At 42.3% G+C, this 21,455-nt stretch overlaps 2 protein-coding genes across 2 annotated transcripts in view; both read right to left on the bottom strand.

Annotated features, from left to right (window-relative positions):
- LOC308361343 (protein-glutamine gamma-glutamyltransferase K-like) overlaps positions 1–1,712 on the bottom strand; it is an 11,231-nt gene extending 9,519 nt beyond the window's left edge. Inside the window, exon 1 of the mRNA XM_080833676.1 lies at positions 1,610–1,712. Coding sequence (XP_080689802.1) covers position 1,610 — 1 coding nt within the window. The 5' untranslated portion in view covers positions 1,611–1,712. The remainder of the gene's footprint in view (positions 1–1,609) is intronic.
- A 9,811-nt stretch (positions 1,713–11,523) lies between these two features.
- rabggta (Rab geranylgeranyltransferase subunit alpha) lies at positions 11,524–21,029 on the bottom strand. Its single transcript, XM_080832298.1, has 17 exons — positions 20,888–21,029; positions 20,524–20,564; positions 20,231–20,341; positions 19,891–20,015; positions 19,435–19,622; positions 18,940–19,197; positions 18,651–18,734; positions 18,459–18,535; positions 15,574–15,669; positions 15,229–15,334; positions 14,873–14,924; positions 14,566–14,654; positions 14,230–14,318; positions 13,893–14,009; positions 13,465–13,578; positions 13,272–13,359; positions 11,524–12,745 (listed from the first exon to the last, which is right to left on the bottom strand). The coding sequence occupies exons 2-17, from the start codon at positions 20,524–20,526 to the stop codon at positions 12,597–12,599; spliced, it is 1,746 nt and encodes a 581-aa protein (XP_080688424.1). The 5' UTR covers positions 20,527–20,564; positions 20,888–21,029; the 3' UTR covers positions 11,524–12,596.
- Between the last annotated feature and the right edge of the window lie 426 nt (positions 21,030–21,455).

Genomic DNA, 21,455 nt, shown 5'->3' with positions numbered 1-21,455 from the left:
TTCTTTAGGCTATAGCTCCTCTGCCAGTGTCAGACCTGGCCCACACACCATGCCTTCACACAGACTATAAACACCCTCTGTACCAAAAGGGAAACTGCTGCTATGCCTGGCATCCACGCTTGCCAAATGAGAAACTGCTACATAAGACAGCTTGGCAAAGGTTGACTCATGGCTCAGGGTTTAGCCTTACATTGTGATGTGCAGCAAATCAAAATAAGTTTTATGACTTTTATTTTTTTTACATCTGACATTCACACAGTCCTTACAAGCTGGTATAAAAAGCTCACACAAGAGAACTGAATCATGCAATGCTTAAAAGCACGCTGTAGGGTCTGTATACAGTATGCTGTAGCTCCTGGTAAGGATTGATGTTAGTAATGAAAACCTCGGGGTGGAGTATTTTAAAAGTCTGGCAAGCGGTTGGAAAACCTTTTCCAGAGTTTGAGTGTTCTGTAGTGGAATGTGGTGACTCAACTGTACAAACTTCCAGGCCTGGCACCATACTGATGACTTCCCTGAATTGACTCAAACTCAATCCAGGCTCATACAACAAGTGTGCATACAGCCTGTCTCTGATTTCCATTCTGATATTCATATTCAATACTGATAACAAATGTAAATACAAATTGACACAACACTCCTTTGCCTCAGCTGAACTGTGCAAACTGACTGGTGGGTGTGACCCTTAGACAACTCTCTCCGTCTCTGTCCTTATTTGTATTTAGTTTTCTAGTTGTCACCATGACTACAGGGGTCCTGCGTGAATGATGTGCCAAATCAAACACCACACCCTCTGGTTTATGACAATGAGTTTGTGTGTGAATGTGAGTGTTTGAGTGTGTGTATGAGTGAGTGAATGTGTATGGCTGTATGTGTTCATAGGAACATACGTGATAAAGCAAGGGCAGGATCTGAAATTAATTTTCTGAATAAAAGGACTTCCACAATGGATAATTAGGGGCCACTCACTAATCTATTGTAATCGCTTACCCACATGCATTTCACAATACCGTGTATTTAAACCACACATAACCACACCTTGTTCAACTCAGAGCCATGGTCATACCTATAACATTGTGACAGTTAAAGCAACAGATCCCACTCAGATGACTCTTCCACCCTCTTTAAAGTAATTTCAAGTCAACGCCCAATTTGCATACATAGGCTGTCTCGCCTGATGCTCCATTGTAGTCAATATGAGAACCAAATATTTTGAAATCCCATTTATTGTTATTATTGTTGTTATTATTGTTATTGTTATTACACCATAGGTAATTATTAGTTGTTTCAGACAAAAATAATGAATGACAATAAATGTATGTATTGTCAAAATAAGTATTATCACAGGAAACATTCGACCTACATGGATGATTATATTTTACAATAGACAATAGGCTGGATATATTATAATCTAAAAACAGAATGCAAAATGTTTTATATTTGTGTTATTAATAACCTGTTTATCTATTTATCAACAATTGTAGAATTAAAACATTGTCATAGTAAATGCTGTATGATGCTAAACCATAAACTACAGCAAAGTCAGACGGATGTAAGTAGCCTATGAGTAGTTGTTCTGATAGCTTATAATTAGCAATGTTTTCCTTACTTGAATGAAGTTCTCAGGCGTTGAAGTAGTTTGACACTTAAAAGGCTTTTTTAAGCAGTATTTTAGCTGCAGCGGTTGTATATGGTCCCGTTTTTTTTTTTTTAAGTAAGTTTCTCTTCTCTTTTCTGTCCTCTTCACTTTCTCCCGCTGGATTTGCGCTTTGGTGTCTGCCCTGTTCAACTCTGAAGGGCTTTTTAAAGCTCAGCTGTCAGCTCCGTCACTGCCCCTCACGCCTACTATTTCCTACCATTCTTAAAGTTCCACCTGTTTCTTAACACTTTGCTGTCATTTACGAAGAAAGAGAGAAATTATGTATCCCTCCCTAAACGTGCTGTCAGATATCGCAATATCTGTCTCAGGTCAGCGTTTGGTTTTGACTTTGACTGAAAAGCCGGTTTGTAAAAACGAAAATGTAAAAGCGAAGGAGAGCGCTAGAGCGCATGGCGCACCGTTTCTATCGGTTCTCATAGCAAATTGCAACATGTTAATCCCGTATCAAGTATCTTTTGAAGATAAATTATGTTTACAGAGTCTGTTTGAGCAAGGCAATAAATCCTACAGACATTTGCTTTTCAGGATGGATTAATGCACTTGCTACAAGTTAAACAACTCACACAGGTTTCTTGTATACAAACATTGAAGGCTGCGCGCTCAAATCGGCGGCAGAAAGCCATCTACCCTAATTCAAATGAATACAGAAAGCCCAGTTTAAATGTATTGTTTATTACTTATTTAGCCTACCGATCCCTATTCTGTTGCCATGAACGCTTGCACACACCCTCAACATATTCCCAAACGTAACCTTGTACATTGTTGAGCCTTTTCTATATTTTATTTGACGTTAAGATGCTAGCTGCTTACTAAGGTATGCTGCTTGCCTAGGTATACTGAACATCATACCAACTCTGTTAGAGCAGTTCACCACACAACAACTCCCTGTCATGTTGCCTTCCTCCACAGCTTTCTCATCCACTTCAACGTTATCTTGATTCTTTCTGCCGCGAGATTGCGCACGCAACCAGTGATGACGTAGCCGAGAAACCCATGTATAGGCTACTGTAAATTTGAGGTCAGGTGTTCAGCAGGGTAGAGAAATAAAAACAGAAAAACTATATCAAAAGACACAAAACAGTGACATGACAATGGTAAAGAGATAGTAGTAGTAGTAGTTTGTACACATGCATTCACATCACATTTAATGAATTTCATGTCACTATTGTCATTTCTGTTTGCTTGGACAGTTACACAGTTATATGTGTAGGTGTTCCAATACTTATTTCCCCAAATTGTACTAAGGGTAAAAAAAACTGTCCTCATCATTGTGGGGGAAGGGAGTTTAATGCCGATGCCCTGCTCTGCCAGTAAAGCAGCTCCTAGCGGGTTGCACACACTTGTGATCTGCCGTTTCTCGTTAAACCTGTGACTTTTGACCCAAAAACTGAGGCTCTTACACATCTTCCAGTCACACACCGTACACTGAGTAACACAATGCAAGCACATGGCATTTGTCTGTGACTTTTCCCCCACAAAGTTTTGAGACAGGATTCTTGAAATTAAATGAAGTCACCACCTCTTGCCCACTTCACGCTGGTTAATCATCTTATTGTAACTAAAAAAAAACATTCTGGCCGATTCTGTTCAGAACAATTAAATAATAAATAAACATATTATAATAAAAAAAAACCAATGGAAATGTTTTTTGTGTCTGTTAGGATATTAAACATTAAATAAAATATGAAGGCTAAACACACACACACACAACAACAACAACAACAAAAACAAACCAACACACATTCACCACTTTCACACATTTATAATGATTTCCATTTTATGATTACCTTGATTACGTCAGCACATGTTTTATATTGTAATAAAACATGGATAATTTACTCAATAGCATATTATGACATTTAAAACAAAACAAAAAAAAGGGTCAGCCCTCAGGAACACAGAGAGACACGTCAGACTATTAAATCACTTTATTCGTTCCCTCTTGCATAATGTGGCTGGTATTTCCAGATGAAGCAAGCTCACACAGACACATTAACACACCCATCACTGTGTCCATGTGATGCATCCTCGTGAAGCAATGCTCATAAAACATGTAAGAGATGCAAGAAAATAAAACCCAGCTTTATGTGGGTCTACTCTAATTAAAAACTCCTTCACAAAGAAACACACATGTGTAGACACATACATAAACACTAAAAACCTACAGTATACTTGACTGTTCCAGAACACTCCATAAACGTAACTTCACAAGGAAAAGTGTCAGGCAGAGGCTTCAACTCAACTCTCACCTACAGAAACAATGACTAAGATGACCTAAACTGGTTTTGTAACATTCAGCTAACCGATGACAAGTCTTCTGTCCTCAGCACACTCTTCTATGTGCTCACAAGCATAGTGCATACTAATAACTTGCAGTATAATTATTTTTAGAAATACAGCTAAGGCATTGAATGTTGGTGCTAATGAACATCATGACAATTTTAAACACGTACCATTAGTTGTTGAAGTGTTTGTGGTGATCAGTTGTGAAAATGCTTTGTCTTCAAATGCACAGATGTAGAAAAGTGAATTTTGTTAAGTGACTTGTTAAACGTTAATGACAAAACAGTGGCCCGGAAACTCTAGGCTGTGCCTCAGACATACAGTCATGGACAAAAATATTGGCACCCCTGCACAAAATGTACCAATTCTCCCAGAAAAATGTCACAATTACAAATGCTTTTGTATTCACACGTTTATTTATTTAGTTTGCATTGGAAAAACACCAACAATCTGAGAAATAATGTCAAATATAACTTTATTTCACACAAAACTCAAAATATGGACCGGACAAAATTATTGGCACCCTTTTAAAATTAAAATTAAAAGAAATAACTGTATTTCAATAATGTAATGCTCTTTTAATCTTTATTTAAACACACCTGTGGCAAGCTACAGATGCTGGTAATATAGAAATCACATTTGCAACCAGTTAAATGGAGCAAAGTTGACTCAACCTTTGTGTTGTGTGTCTGTGTATACCGCACTGAGCATGGAGAAAAGAAAGAAGAGCAAAGAATTGTCGGAGGATTTGAGAACCAAAATTGTTGGAAAGCATGAACAATCTCAAGGCTACAGGTCCATCTCCAGAGATTTTAATGCTCCTGTGTGAGCAGTGTCATCAAGAAGTTTACAGCCCATGGCATTGTCACTAACCTCCCTGGATGTGGAAGGAAGAGAAAAATTGAAGACAGGATGCAACAAAAGATTGTTTGAATGGTGGATAAAAAACCTAGAACAACTTCCAAATAAATTCAACCTATCCTGCAGACACAGGGTACAACGGTGTCAGCTCACACTATCCGTCGCCTTTTGAATGAATTAAGATGCTATGGTAGGAGATCCAGGAGGTCCCCACTGCTGACACAGAGACATAAAAAAGCCAGACTGGAGTTTGCCTAAACCTTCCTGGGGAAGCCAAAATCATTCTGGTAGAGCATCATGTAGACAGATGAGACTAAAGTAGAGCTTTTTGGTAAAGCAGTTTACAGACAATGAAATGGGGCCTTCAACTAAAAGAACACGGTCCCTACAGGCAGATATGGTGGAGCTGGACCAATGTTTTGGGGTTGCTTTGCTGCTTCTAGAACTCAATGCCTAGACTGTGTGGATAGCATCAGGAAATTTGAGGACTACCAAATCATTTTTGGGCGCAATGTAGGGCCCAGTGTCAGAAAGCTGTGTCTCCGTCAGAGGACATGGGTCTTCCAGCAGGACAATGACCCATAGCACACTTCAAAAAGTACCCAGAAATGGTTAAGACAAAACACTGGAGAGTTCTGAAGTGTCCGAGATGAGTCCAGATCTTAATCCCATAGCACAACTGTGGCATGATCTCAAATCAGTAGTTGGGAAAAGGCACCCTTCAAATGTGAGAGACCTGGAGCAGTTGGCAAAAGAGTGGTCCAAAATTCCAGTAGAGAGGTGTAAGACACCTCATTCATGGTTACCGGAAGCAATTGATTTCAGACATTTTTATTTCTTTATTTTTAAGGGTGTTCTACCCATTATTAAGTTGAGGGTGCCAATAATTTTGTCCGGTCAATTTTTTGAGTTTTGTGTAAACTAAATTCAGATTTGACATTATTTCTCAGATTTCTGGTGTTTTTCCAATGCAAACTAAATAAATAAACATGTGAATACAAAAACATTTTTTCTGGAAGTAGTGGTGCATTATCTGACAGAAGTGCAGGGGTGCCAATATTTTTGTCTGACTGTATGTGTGTTCTGTTTTTTGATCCTTTCCATGTTGTCAGACACTTATAATGACACGTGGCTGAAAACAAGTGGTTTACTTTGACTAAAATGCTTGCCCCATAGGATGACATTATACAGCCATTTGTGGTTTCTGATTTAGCATTCTTACTCAATAGTTTGGATCCAAAATGATGGGAAAATAAGGTCCTGATTAAAAAAGGTTGCCTTTAGCCTCCAACATTACCTACCGACATTGAAGGCTGCCATACAAGGCATTGAGATTGAGAGACATTTTGGCTTCAGTTTGTCACTGCAGGGCATTTCTACACGCAGCAATGTGAACCTCTCTTATCCACTGTTGCTGTGTAATCTACAGTGATGCAATTACTCTTTCTGATGGTTTTCACCCAACCACAACTACTGTTGAGCCATGAGTCATAACTCGCAAAGCACTTGCTAGACAATAGAGACAGAGATAGATTGAGACAGTGATGTATGAGAATATCTGAGGAGTGCTCTAGTGTGTATGGTTTAATATTGTTTCCACAGCATGTAAGTCAAGGTTATAGAGGGCATGGTTCTTCTGCCGTTTGCAACTCAAGGCTAGGACCTCAGTATGTTTAGAAAGGTTATTTCTCCTTTTTTTAAGGATCAATTGGACCCCCCTCCCACCTGAATCCAATCTCCAACTAAGTCTAGAGGGACAGTGAGCCCTTGTCATGGCATAGTGTTTTTGTGCAGGGCTCTACTCTCTATCAGCAGAGCAGAAAGGATAAAAAAGAAGATGACTAACTAGAATGAAGAAAGGGACAGCTCAATGGTACAGTTGACTGCAACTTCATAGAAGCACATCAGTATATGAGGGTGTGGATTTTCATCAGTGCAGTGCATTCCATTCACGCTTCTTCAGATAACCCCAAGATCATTTTACCTGATAGTGCAAATCTACAATATCAGTTCAATTCAGTTCAGATTAGGCCCTGTAGTTGTATAGATTCATAGAGTTTATTCAGGTATGAATGTAGTATGTGTCAATATTGTAGAGCATTGTCCAGCATGAGGTACCTTTTTGTATGCATATATGCGCGCAGGACCTTCTGGAATGTGCCTATTCACTCTCTCATCAAATATTCTTCATGGGATATCTCTGCAGGCCCACCCATCAATATTTTGTGCATGCAGTGTGTGTGTGAGTGTGTGTGTGTGTGTGTGTGTGTGGGGGAGTGAACTCCTTTGCTTTGATATGAAGTTGCCTGCCAAAGTCACCAAACATTACACCCAGTCGAAGGGTGAGGCAGATGAATAATCAGTGTCACACGTAAGCAGTAAGCCCAACGCATTCCTCTGAACCAGCAGGGGACTAACTGCATTTCATCACGGCATACTCTTCAGGCACCATCCCACAGATTTCTTTGGGGATTTCTACCCTCAGGACGTTGCCTACAGCAGTGGTCCTTTGTTACTAGAAACCAATTTCTGGACATCCATGGTACCTTCCACAACCAGGATCAGTTGCTTAGTTCTTAGGGTGAGAACAGCAAGAGTCACTAGAAATTGATGCCAAAAGATGATCAGGTTTAGTGTTTGAGTTTCATTCAGTCTGGGTTTGCGTGTAACACGCCACAAAAGAGAGCCAGTAGCAGCCTTCCTAAAGCCGCAAGCGTTTTGCTATAAAAACCTGACCTTTTTCTTCAAATTAAAACATAAATCTTACAAAAGTTGTGCAATTCTTCATTACAGAACAAGTTTTTCGGATACACCAGTGACTTTCACGTCATCAAGGCATGGCAGAGACATCCAGGTGACGGAGGGCTCTTCAGGTTGACACAGGAAGGGTGTAAACCTGCCTATCATACAGAGAAACAGGCCAATTAGCCTTTGAAAGGAGGAAGACCGATTACAGAACTGCTGAAGAGGAGACTATCCTTGTGATCGATGGAAGCTACTGGAAGCAGAATATGTACAAAAGAAAGGTTCTTCAGTTCACCCATTAGAACCTCAAAAGGTTATTAAGAACCCTCTGGTGAAGGTCAATGTTTTTAATAGCAAAGAACCTCTTGAAATGCTGAATAATCTACTGTACCGAGTATTTGCTGGCAATTAAAAAGCATCAATGTGGAGTCTCCCAGGATGAATCTGTCCAGACGTGCAAAAATTATTTTTTTCTCTTTGTTGAGTAGCAGAAGTTCACTTGGATTGTCATAATTGCAACACACACCCGATTTATGTTGAAAGTGTGTAGATAAACACTACATATGCTTGCAACAGAGAGGAAACTGAATTCAGGTGAAAATGACAGGAAGCATTTCAACACAGACAGAAGACACTGTCACTAATCAAAACAGGCCAACACCCAAGAAACACTCCTTAACCACGCAAGGGACAAAAGACTGTTCAGCACTCCTGGACTGGTTACTCTTACTTTGATCTGGCTTTCTGGTGTTTTGCTGTGGTCTATAGCATTTTGCAAAGTGTGCTAATACTGAGCTTGTCTCACGAGAGTCATTTTCAAACACTACTCTCTCTACTAATGGTTTATTGCCTGTTGTGCACAAAGAAATTAATGTCATAAATACGTTTTATTGTTAGCCCTAAAAAAACATACAGTACCAATCAAAAGTTTGGAAATACCTTCGCATTTAAAGCCCCATTATGCAACAATTACTTCAGGATTAGGGTTAGGATAAGCAGTTTAACCTTAAAATAACAGCCTAAAAAAAAATTGGGGCACTATTTTTGGATTGGGACTTTTAATATGGAGAATCGCCTCCGTGCCATTGCCATACCAGGGTCCATAGGCATATAACTGCGTTCTGTAGTTTTGCCTGCCGCAGCCCTCCGGCCTGACTTGTTTACTTTCTGCCGATCTAGTAAGTAGCTTATTTGCCGTCTTGCTTTGCCTTGTGTTGCACTTGTTTGATGTTTGACTGTGTAAGGACAGTCGTTGAGAGACTAGTTTGTCATAATGTCAAAGTCAGCACATTTCAAGAGATTTCGTTAGTTTTAGCTGCTAGCATGCCGTTAGCGAATAGCTATTAATCCGTTGTGCTGCTTTAATGGTTTTTCTTTTTAATTTTTTTTTTCTAAATTGCAGATTAATATTGAAGACATCAAAACTATGAAGGAACACATATGGAGTTATGTGGTTAACAAAAAAAGTGTTAAATAAACCAGAATATGATTTATAATTTAGATACTTCAAAGTAGCCACCTTTTTGTCTGGGAATTCCCTGCCCCTTCACTGCATTGCATTTGCTCAGTTAGTCTGGCCAACTATCATCAGCGATCCACTTCACTCACGTAATTGGACACGCCTTTAACCAATCAGACCAACGATACTATACAACGATACAACGATCGGTAATAAAGCAAACACATATTTTTTCTGTATGAATTGTTCCAGGGCAAGTTTCTGTTCTGTTTTCAAAGAAAACTTGCCTTATCGAAGTTTTGCGGTGCTTCGGCGGCCACCATGTCCAATGTTTAAAAACTCTCCGTGCAGTAGAATTTGTAACGTAGCCGTGGTAAGTTTAAATCCGCCAATGGCGCGCCAGGTAGCCAAAAGCCAGTTTGTGATTGGCTCCAAGGATTGTGGAAATCTTGAAATGAACGGCTATCCAAAGTTGGCCAGACCCAGTGCAGAGGCAAAATCAATTTGGCCGGAAGAAGTGGGGCGGGACTTCCCAGACTAGCCACCTTTTGCTTTGATGACAATTTTGCACACTTGCCATTCTTTCAAGCATCTTCACGCGGAATGGTTTTCAATTAGCATGTGTGCCTTGTCAACAATTTAATTTGAGGAATTTCTTGCCTTCTTTATGTGTTTGAGACCGTAAGTTGTGTTGTGCAGAGGCAGGGTTGGTGCACAGTTCTAAACAGTGAACAGGCCTATTCAACTACAGTTTTAATCCATATTATCGCAAGAACCACTCAACTAAGTAAAGAGAAACGACAGTCCATTATCACTTTAAGACAGGAAGGTCAGTCAATCCGGAAGATTTCAAGAATTTTGAATGTATCCTCAAGTGCAGTCGCGAAAACCATCAAACGCTATGATGAAACTGGATCTCATGAGGACCGCCCCATGATAGGAAGACCAATAGTAACCTCTGCTGCAGAGGATTAGTTCAATAGTTACCAGCCTCAGAAACAGCCAATTAACAGCACCTCAGATTGGAGCCCACATTAATGCTTTGCAAAGTTCAAGTAGCAGACACATCTCAACATCAACTGTTCAGAGGAGACCGCATGAATTAGGCCTCTATGGTGGAATTGCTGCAAAGAAGCCATACTAAGGAAGAACAACAAGAATAAAAGACTTGCTTGGGTCAAGAAACACAAGGAATGGACAATTAACCAGTGGAAATCAACTTTGGTCTGATGAGTCCAAATTTGAGATTTTTGGTTCCACCTGCCATGTCTTTGTAAGACGCAGAAGAGGTGAGCGGATGGTTTCTCCATGTGTGGTTCCCACCGTGAAACATGGAGGAGGTGGTGTGATGGTGTGGGGGTGCTTTGCTGGTGACACTGTTTTGTGATTTATTCCAAATTCAAGGCATACTAAACCAGCATGGCTACCACAGCATTCTGCAGCGACATGCCATCCCATCTGGTTTGCGCTTAGTGGGACCAGCATTGTATTTCAACAGGACAATGACCTCAAACACAGCTCCAGGCTATGTTATGGCTATTTGACCAAGAAGGAGAGTGATAAATTGCTGCATCAGATGACCTGGCCTCCACAATCACCCGACCTAAACCCATTTGAGAGGGTCTGGGATGAGCTGGACCGCAGAGTGAAAGCAAAGCAGCCAACAAGTGCTCAGCACCTCTGGGAACTCCTTCAAGAATGTTGAAAAACCATCTGATTGAAAGAATACCAATAGTGTGCAAAGCTGTCATTAAAGCAAAAGGTGGCTACTTCTAAAAAGATCTAAGAATCAAAAAAATAAATATATATTCTGGTTTGTTGAGCATTTTTTAGTTTACCAATTCCATATTTGTTCCTTCCTAGTTTGGATGTCTTCAATATTAATCTACAATGTAGAAAAATATACAAAATAAAGAAAAACCATTGAATGAGAAGGTGTGTCCAAACTTTTGACTGGTACTGTATATATTTATTTACCTACTTATTTTGTGGCGTGCAGGGTCCTTATCCATGAGTAAATTAGGGCAACCCGAATGTTTGAGATGATGGTGCACCCTCTGGTGGTTCTCATTGGTAGTGCAAGTACAGATGTGTAACAGGTTGAACACCACACATACACGGGTGTGTGTACAACATGGTAATCATGAAACTGAATAATATAACTTTGGTCCTGCTGAGGGTTAGGCCCTGTGGCCTGCTAAGCTACTTGCTTTAGACAGTAATACAGCAATCTAACGCACCAAGCTGATATCTGGGATGGAATGTGACTTCTGACACTATGACCATAAGGGGGGAAATAAATTGTTAACAATACCTTCCACAAATTTACTCTGCTCTAGATGCAATAATCAACGTAAAACCAGATACATTTGTTTCTCCTAATCCACATGCCATCATGGATAACAGGTCCCTGGTGTTTAATAGTGTGTGTATGGATGGGTGTGAATAACAAATAAAGACGGGTAGAGACAGCAGTTGAAGGCAGTGACAGCACATGTGCTGTATTTTCATTCCATTGACTTTAATATGGTCTAACAATAAAGCATAACCATTTATGTTAAATAAGCAAATAAAAAGACAAACAGTTCTTTCTCGTTTCTTGCTAGGAGACCCAAAACCAGGTATCTGACAGCACCTTTACAAAGACTCTTCTTGCAGCATACCATGGCGGCCTCCACAATCATGAACAATCGTGACTACCATGGTGTAACGGAGAACCCAATAACCATAATTGGGGTCCTTAAGGCTGTTTATACGTTTTGGAATCGGATAGATTATGTGTTTGGCTAATAAAACGTTTGAGTATGTGGGCTCTTTATGGTCAATACTGAGCAATCTGTGCTTAAATATTACATATAGATTGATAACCATCTGATGAACGGATCACCATTTTCTGTAGCCTTAGTGTCCCTTACAAATACACGTGAAGCAGAGACTGTTAGTAATGCAGCAGGAGAGGACGTACCCTTACGCATAAATCAAACACGCACAAACACACACACAATCATTCATACTGGCACATACACAAACACACAGAGGAATGCCGCTTTTATTTTTAGATCTGAACATGCAATTAGGTGTGCGAGATTCCCAAACAGTAAACAAAAACATATTTATCGCAGCAACATACCCACAGACATCATACATACATACCTACAAGCATACATGCACGCGCACACACACACACACACACACACACAAACAAACACACAAACAAACACGCACACACAAAAACACATGAATGTTTGTGAGAACACTTCTACAGGTACAGTACAGGAAGTTAGATAAATAATGACTGAATACTGACACCTGTAACAAAATTATCACTCTGTCACAAACAAGCTGGCGTGCTCATCATCAGACACAATCAAACACACAAACACACACACTCAAACAAACACAAAAACACACACACACACACACACACACACACACACACACACACACACACACACACACACACACACACACACACACACACACACACACACACACACACACACACACACACACACACACACACACACACACACACACACACACACACACACACACACACACACACGTCAGGTTTGGTAATGAGTCTGATCAGAGCATGAGGTCAATAACCGATGGCAACAGCTCTGAAAGCTTTGCCGAGATGTTGTCTGTCTTAGTGATTGGGTTGCCACGGAGATCTAGGCGGGTCAGTTTTGGGCAGGAGGCCAGTGGCTCAAGCTGGGAGATTTTGGAGATTTCTGGGTAAGCGGTCAAGGATCATATCTGATATTAAATGTTCAGTGTGTGAGTGTAAGTGTGAGTGTGAGTGAGTGTGAGTGAGTGAGACTGTGAGTGAGACTGTGAGTGTGAGTGTGAGTGTGAGTGTGAGTGTGAGTGTGAGTGTGTGTGTGTGTGTGTGTGTGTGTGTGTGTGTGGCCTGCGTTTACATGGAACACACTCATAAGAGGCTCCAGGATAATTTCTTTGCTGTTTCCACGGGGCCTGATAAAAGTCGACACACATTCCTGTCTGAGTCAGATGATCAACAGCACAGTGCTGGAGAAAAGGTTCATTACAACAGACGCAGTTACATAAGCTCTAAGAGTTGGCCATCAATGTACCTAAAAATAGGCGTCTCTCGCACACCTGGAATTGGGGAACCTCACAAGAACATACCCAATGAACCCTAAAGCTGAGGGCAGTCACACATCCAGTCTGTTTCTCTCTACTGGTTCTTCAGACTGTTGCTGATGAAACAGTCTCACATTGCATGCTAAAGGATACGGTTATTTTTCAGGGACAACTCCTCCAGCTTAGGCAGATTGGAAAGGCCATCCAAGCCCTCAATGAGGTTGTCATCCACCTCAAGGACCTGAGAAGACACAAACCGAGAGAGTTAGAGAATTCGATTCGATTAAATAAGAGAAGATAGCCATTTTAAAGTTAAGGACAGTCTGCCTCCTGTCATTTCTCTCACCTCTAGGCACTGCAGCATTGAGAACTGTGGCGGAATCCGGGAGAGCTGATTGGAGCAGAGGTTCATGTGAGTGACCAATAGCAGCTGGTCCAGGTGACACAGGGTGGAGAGGTTCTGCCATAGGTAAAGAGAGGAGGGGAGTGAAAGAGGGGAGTTAAATCAGACACACACACAGGCAGGGAGAAGGAAGTATGGAGTACACACTGAGGCTAAAGAGGCCGGGGTGATGCGAGAATAATATTTTTGTATTACCAAAGGCAACATAACAATATCTTCACTTGAGGAAAATTCATAGATATTTTTTACCTGCTTACACACACACACACACACACACACACACACACACACACACACACACACACACACACACACACACACACACACACGCATGTATACACACACACACACACGCATATACACAAACACACCTTCTCAGAAATGCTGAAGACTCGGACCTCTGCATACTCCATCTTGAGGATGGTGTTCTCGATCATGAACTTACTGCACAGGTCACTGTAGTAGTTGGAGCGCATGGAGTCCACCTCCTGACAGAGATAATTGATGGTGTGGAGGTAGGGACAAAACAAGGAGATGAAGATATTATAGATGTAGCAAATTAAATGGTGAGATACGTATCTCTTATGTTCACTTGCGTCTCTTGTAAGGGTGTGTTTGTGTGTGTGTCTGTCTGCGTGCATGCGTGCGTGCGTGTGTGTGTGTGTGTGTTAGAGAGAGAGTGTGAGAGTGTGTCAGTCTGTCTATTACCTTGAGTTTCTGGAAGTGGGCCAGAGTCTCCTTCTCATAGCCCAGTGGATCCAGAGCTCTCATCAGGAGAATGATTGTCAACAGGCACCCTTCATAAAGAGTGGGACAGTTGGAAAACAGGTCAGGAGAACTCATAAACACATTTCAGATTTCAATCATCTAACAATGAACCATCAACACCTCCGCCCTTCCCTCTAGACAAACACACTCACACACACACACACACACACACACACACACACACACACACACACTCACACTCACACTCACACTCACACTCACACTCACACTCACACTCACACTCACACTCACACTCACACTCACACTCACACTCACATTTGTTCTCTGGCTCCAGCTCCATCAGCTGATTGCAGGACTGAAGCTCTGACTGCAGCACTGAGGACTTCTCCACAGACAGCTCACTCCTGGGGGAGAGGGTGGGGGGGAGAAGGGAAAGAAGGGGAGAATGAACAGAACAGATTGAAGGGAAGGTCAGCCCACACTCACTAACATACTCATGCTACCGGAGTCACTGGAGCTAGGGATCAGGGTGTACCATCTCTAACAGAATGTACTGATGGCCGATAACAGATAGGGTTAGAACGAGCAGATAAACACACGCACATACACAAACACACACTACCTGAATAGCTCCTGGTCTGTGGCAGTGTCCCTGCACCAACTCTCAGCTCGACCTAAACAACAGTTAGACATCAGTCATATAGAGAAGGACAGAGTCACCAAAAATATTCACAGACACACACACAGTCTTGTCTGAAGTAGTAGGTGAAAGCCAACTAACTCACAAAACATCCGGGTAGGGGTTGGGCACACACACACACACACACACACACACACACACACACACACACACACACACACACACACACACACACACACACACACACACACACACACACACACACACACACACACACACACACACACACACACACACACACACACACACACACACACACACACACACACACAGTTTACCGGTGTAGAGGGCACACTCTCGCTTTGTGTACTTTTCAGTCCAGTGCACCGTGAGGTTGTGCTCATTGTTAATGTCACTGATGGTACCTGGAGGAAACTCACAAATCTGACCACAGAGTTAAGGACAGACAGAGTACTGTGTGTGTGTGTGCTGATGTGATGCACCAGACAGAGTGGCTACATAAGCAGAGTTGAAACAGCAGGTGGCATTTTAACTGACATGAGCCAACACAGAACCAGTTTTTTATCAGAGCCCCTGTCTATTGTTAAACTACATAACTGATAAAACCACATAACCCAGGTCTTCCTGCCTGCTCAAGGTCATCTCATGATCGTCAAGGATACCCACACTGGGCTGTGTCTCACGGAGGTAGGGCCGCTCCTCCACTCTACCTTCTGCAGCTTTCCGTCCAACAACAACATCAGGCCCGTGGCCTGAGCCTGAAAGAGAGAGAGAGAGAGAAAGAAAGAAAGAAAGAAAGAGAGAGAGAGAGAGAGAGAGAGAGAAGGGGGGGCATTATAAGAGGTAGGGGGGATAACAGACAAATATCCAACTGAAAGTGTACACAATCATAGAAAGAGGGAACATCGACTCAATAGTTTCCCTCATTTGTTTTTCTAATAAAGAACTCACCAGGGAAAAGTGTCTTTGGCCATAATGAGCTCAGTGAACGAGTGAAGCACTCATGCATGAGTTTAATTACCATTGGGCATAATTCGCTCAAAATTAACTTCCTACACTAATTACAGGGCCTACATTTATAGCTTGTGAGCAAGAGTAAGTGACTCTGTATGTGTGTGTGTGTGTGTGTGTGTGTGTGGTTGGGTAGAATAATTTTTGAGGTTTGGACGACAAACTGATTAGCCAGAAAGCACTCATGTGCTCCAGCAAACGGGTCAAATGAATGTGTAATTTAACTTTTCAGCAGAAATATAGGCAACATGACAAATTATCAAAACTATCTTAAGAAAAAACAGGAAGGCAACAAAAGACATGTTCGCAAAGTATGAATGTTCTTTGCTCATCCACCAATCTAAACTATGCCTGAACACGCTCAACGGAAGCTTATTTCTCCACTCCCTACCGCTTTACCGCTTTGGGTATCGCAGATGAAGTGGTACTAGCGTGTGCATCATGGAAACATCAACAACAGCCTATACAAAAATGACATATAGGGCTTAACTTTGACATGGAAAACGCTTGGCAGCAACAGCCAATTTTGCCCGGGCGTGTTATTTATTGCTGGGTGATAAGACAAACTTCCCCCCGAGGAGTGGATTTGGATATAGTCCTGACAACATTCTTCTTTGAATGCGCCAATCACAAACTATCACTGCCAAAGTCTGATTTGTCTATCTGCCAAAAAATATCACATTCCCTTCATTGGATGAGTGGCGCATTATGCCTACATGTTTCTGTATTAGGACCAAGCCTGTGTTATGGGTAAATGCAATAAATCCATCTCAGATATCCTTGAAGTTAACATATATCCTGGCATGCTTTAAAAATAGATAAAATGTTTGTTAAAAAAAGATTAAATCCTGTGAAAGAGCTTGAATTAAATGCTCAGTAAGCAGTAAAGGAATGTCATCCATGATTTCAATACACAATATTGATTATTCTTGTTATTTCTATTCAAATACTGTACTTTAATTAGACTTAGGCAGGAGGAGAAATGCCACGCAAATGCATCTTCCACAAAAACAAAAACAAAATCTCTTGGCGGCTATGGAATGCAGAAAGAGATTGCATTCAGGTCCGTCCAGGTGTTCAAGTTCATCAACATAAACATTGCTCGCAGGCAGCCTCCCATATCTTATGCATTCCCCATTCATGCAGGCTACTGATTACTACCAATTTAACGCATCCTCTTTTTCCCCGTCTATGGGATCTCCCATATTGCTAGTATATCTTCACATCTAGTCCCCTGTAGCCTTGTATTACGGTGCGAGTTCAGAGACTGATCACTTTGTGTTGCGATACACAGTTTCCAGTGCCGTTCCTTAAGCGTATCCAGCACCATCTGCAATGCGCTTTGGATCTCCCCCACTGTGTCAAAACAGCGGTCCTTTAGCATGAACTTCATCTTGGGGAAGAGGAAAAGGTCACAGGGGGCCATATCTGGTGAGCAGAGGTGGTGGGCAGCGATATTCGTGTTGAAAACTTGCACATAACCCCGGGGTCAGACTCTTGACGCAGAGTTCTACTCTAACGTCCTGAGGCGTCTGATGGAGAACATTCAGTACAAACTACTTGAATTTGCTCGCCAATGCTATTGGTCAGCTTTAACCAAACCTCTGACTTAACCTTAGTTTGGCCTGGTTCTGCCTGCTAAGTGCCTTCGTTCAGAGCTTCACCACTTGTGCAACATCACGCATGCGCTGCCGTTTCAGCCAGCCGATTTAATCAAAATAGGGCCCATGGTGTCTGATAAGTCGTCAGCCATTTTGCTGCCTTAAAGGCATCCAACATCTACCAGTTGAAAGCAGTGTGGGTCCAGGTAAGCTATCCACCATCAGACACAGCCAGCTGATTAACAAAGGGACATAGGGGTTGTTGAAAACTGAAACGAGACTGGCCAGTGACACCTCAGATGAGATGATAATCTGGCAAGATTAACTGAAAAATTTGGCAGTAAAAAAGTGCTTTTCGTTCTGTCCCATGGGAATTCACTATTCATCTCAATAGTCACTGATCTGCTTCTGTGTGCACAGCCAAATGCAGACATCAAAAAGAAAGTGATGCAATTCCCTGAAATACAGGTCTGTTATCAGCATGGGGTTTTGTCCCATTACCAAAGTAGAAGACGGCTCACCAAGTTCAAAGTAAAAATCAAAGTGAAGGTCAACTCTCTTATGTGGGTGCTTAAATCACATTTTAAATTCCATTTTTCGGAAACGCAAGCGCAAGTGAGGCCACCAAATTTCAAGGTGACAAACTCTTCCCTGTGGAAACATGGCAAAGCATCTTAAAGTTGCAGTAGATGTAGTTTTAAGTTTGGGGACAGGTTGATATTTGTGCTCAGCCTGAAGCACCGACTTGTTTATGTGTGCGTCCCAGCCTCAGCCGGAGGACTGTGTGGACCAATTTGCTTAATTTGACAAAAAAATCATGGGATGATCATTATAGAGTGTACCTTAAAGTCAAAGTCTGGTGCTTGATCGCAGGTCACAACTATAAAATCAACCAGTCTCAATAGATTTGCCAAACACACTGTTGCTGTTCTTACCGGTCTGGAGAAAGCCACAACCACTCGCTCTCCTTCACGACTCATGTAGACACAGCTGATCATCTCCTCACGCTCCGCTGAAGACAAAACATGGGAAGAGAGTCAGGTCAAAAAAAGCAAGAGTTGACATGCTTAGATCCAAAAACAAATAACCTTGTGCACACAGACACACACACACAGGCACACACACACCTCTGCCCAAAAGCCAGCGGTAGTAGAACCAGGCACTCTGATCATTGGGGTCAGTGAAGAAAGCATTCTGCACCAGCTCATATTCTAAGAAGAGAGAGAAAGAGAGAGAGAGATCACTGAATAAATGCAGAACATAACAAGACTTCATGATAGCACACAGACATAGGATCTAACACTAATATGCACCTTCATAAGCACTGGACCAGGCTGGAGGTGAAACCACATGGAACTGTATTGCAAATGTATGTGTGTATTCATGTGATGTGTGTGTGTGTGTGTGTGTGTGTACCTTTGAGAAGCTGCTCCTCACAGACACGGTGGGAGTGAGTCTGGGGGGAGTTTGGCGGCGAGTGAGTAGAGGACTTGGGGCAGGTTGCGGGGAGGTCAGGGGACTGGGGGTGCAACAGGGGCAGGAGGGTGCTGCGGTAATGCCAGCTGGAGTAGTTGGAGAAGTTAGACCCGATCAAACGATCAGTGAACTGCAGCTCCTGATCCACAGGCACACCTGATGCCTTCACCACCATACGCCGGTAATCCCAGCAATGGACTGAGAGAGAGAGAGAGAGAGAGAGAGAGAGATAGAGAGAGAGAGAGAAAGTGAGAGAGAGACTGTGCAAAAGACATGACACCAACACCAGCACTGACACTGATGACTTCGGCCCTCCCTTCTTCTATTTATATTTTCCCATTGAATAAAAAAATGTCCTGCACTTCTAGTCTTACTCCTCCTACTTTCACTCCTCATTTATATCCTCCATTGTCCCCCTCATCCTCTGGGACTCACAGTTGCGGTCGTCCCGGGCCAGGCACTCATCACAGAGGCTGAGCTCCCTGGTCCAGTTGGGCTTGGGCTGCCGGCCGCACACCCAGCCCCGGTGGTACCAGCTGCCGTACGACTTAGGGTTGACCCGCAGGCACGTCTCCAGAAAGACCAGCTCAGCATCATACTTTTTCTGCACCTCATCCTCCTCTCTGAGAGTGGGGGGGGGGGGGGGGGGGGGGGGGGGGCAGAGGAAGGAAGAGATGGAGAGAGAAAGAGGAGTGAGAGGGAGATGGGTAGCGATGAGGAGGAACAAAGGGAGAAAGTCGAAGAAAATAAAAGAGTAAATAAGTGGTGGACAAGGCCCTGAGAAAAAAAAGATGATAATTATACTGAAGATAACTGCAGGGCTGGGGATAAACGCGGGAGTAATGCCAACCTACAGCGCATATGGCATGCTGGGAGTTGTAGTTTTCTTACTTCACTGTCTCCAGATGCGTCAGAATCTCCCTCCTGTAGTTCCACAGTGTGGCAAAATCTGGGTTAGCTGACAAGAGCTGCTGGGTCAGCTGCAGTGCCTCATCATCCATTGCCCCTTCTTTCCTCTACACGAAGGCAGGCAGACACATACACACACGCACAGGCACAGGCACACGCACGCACGCACACACACACACACACACAAAACCACACACACACACACACACACACACACACACTGAGTAAGGTACCGGATATCCTGGGCACAACTCAAACCATCTCCACCACGACACCACCCACCCCCCCCCCCCTTTCCGCCCCGGGTTCATAAGCTGCACACCTTGTTGAAGCAGGCATCCCGTGTTGCCACGTAAATCTTGAGCTTCTTCTCCCTCTCTTTCCTCTTCTCCTCTTCCTGCTGGGCGGTAGACTTTAGCTTCACTCGTCCATGCTGCACAGGAGAGGAATGGAAGAGGAAGTTAGGAATACAGATATGTAAACGCAAATAAATAATTCAAAAGACACCAGAGGGAGGGTAGAAAGATGCACAGGTTATGTGGGGACGAATCTAGCCTCATAAATTAATTATGATTTTCATATTAGTAATCGTGCAGTTACAAAATAAGCACTCACCATTGTTGGGAGATGTCAAAGGATAAAATATAAAGAAAAATCTGAAAAAGAAAAGACATGTAGTATTACATTGTAATGCGTTTGCTAATGTTACTTGTGTGAAATGTTACACTTAACGGTTTCAACTGAATACCAACCCATGAGGAGGCTGATAAGTTACTATTGGCGTTCCGCCAAACCCTTGAAAATGGTCAATTCTGTTTAACCACATAGCAAACCAATATCGTTTAACAGGTGGTACCAATCGGCTGAGCCTTAACACGTCAAACAGCTAATCCATCATGTTCAGTTATCTACCAGGATTCCAATCGTGTTTTTGTCCTCACTGCAAAAAATAAAACATATGTTGTCTTCTCACGTTCACCTAAAATAGTTTTGCCAGTCGATGTCGAGTTGATGCGATGCTCCTCTGCAAACATACACTGTAAGGGCAGACCTTACCGTGTCAAAACAGATGAATTAAAACAGTTATTCTGGATATAGTGATTGCTGCGTCTGTTGACGTCTCTGGCTCTGACACTGCAACTACAATCGGACACTTCCGTCCCTTTGCAAATGACGTCGGCGCTCTAGACTCCACTACGCCCTCTAGTGTCCATAAACTTGAGAACCAAGTACACCTCCGCCCTCCCCAGTTCAAATTTAAAGCTTAGGAATGCACTTCAAAACCTCAAACGACATTTATCCTTCAGAGGAATTCCTTAGGCTCAGATGTAATATAGCGCTGATAATAATTTGGCTTTGAACAAACAGCATTGAAACAACACGCATTTTTTAAGACTGTAACATGTAGGTTTTTTGAGAATTTCTTGTGTGTAAGAGAGGAATGCTCAGAGGAATTGAAGGTAAAAAAAAATATTCATTATTATTATACTCCATGCCCCCATCCCATTCAATATATTTAAAGGAGAATAACAACAGTAGCCTACACT

This window comes from Sprattus sprattus (genome assembly GCF_963457725.1).
Source record: "Sprattus sprattus genome assembly, chromosome: 2".
Taxonomy (NCBI): Eukaryota; Metazoa; Chordata; class Actinopteri; order Clupeiformes; family Clupeidae; genus Sprattus; species Sprattus sprattus.
This window is presented reverse-complemented; position numbering and strand designations above follow the sequence as displayed.

Bases quoted from the DNA above. Each gene is read 5' to 3' on its own strand.
- rabggta (XM_080832298.1), bottom strand. The intron at 18,735-18,939 runs GTACACACACAC...CTCTCTTCTTAG, and splicing joins TGAGGAGCAGCTTCTCAAAG to AATATGAGCTGGTGCAGAAT. The intron at 14,319-14,565 runs GTGAGTGTGAGT...CTCTTTATGAAG, and splicing joins GCTGGAGCCAGAGAACAAAT to GGTGCCTGTTGACAATCATT.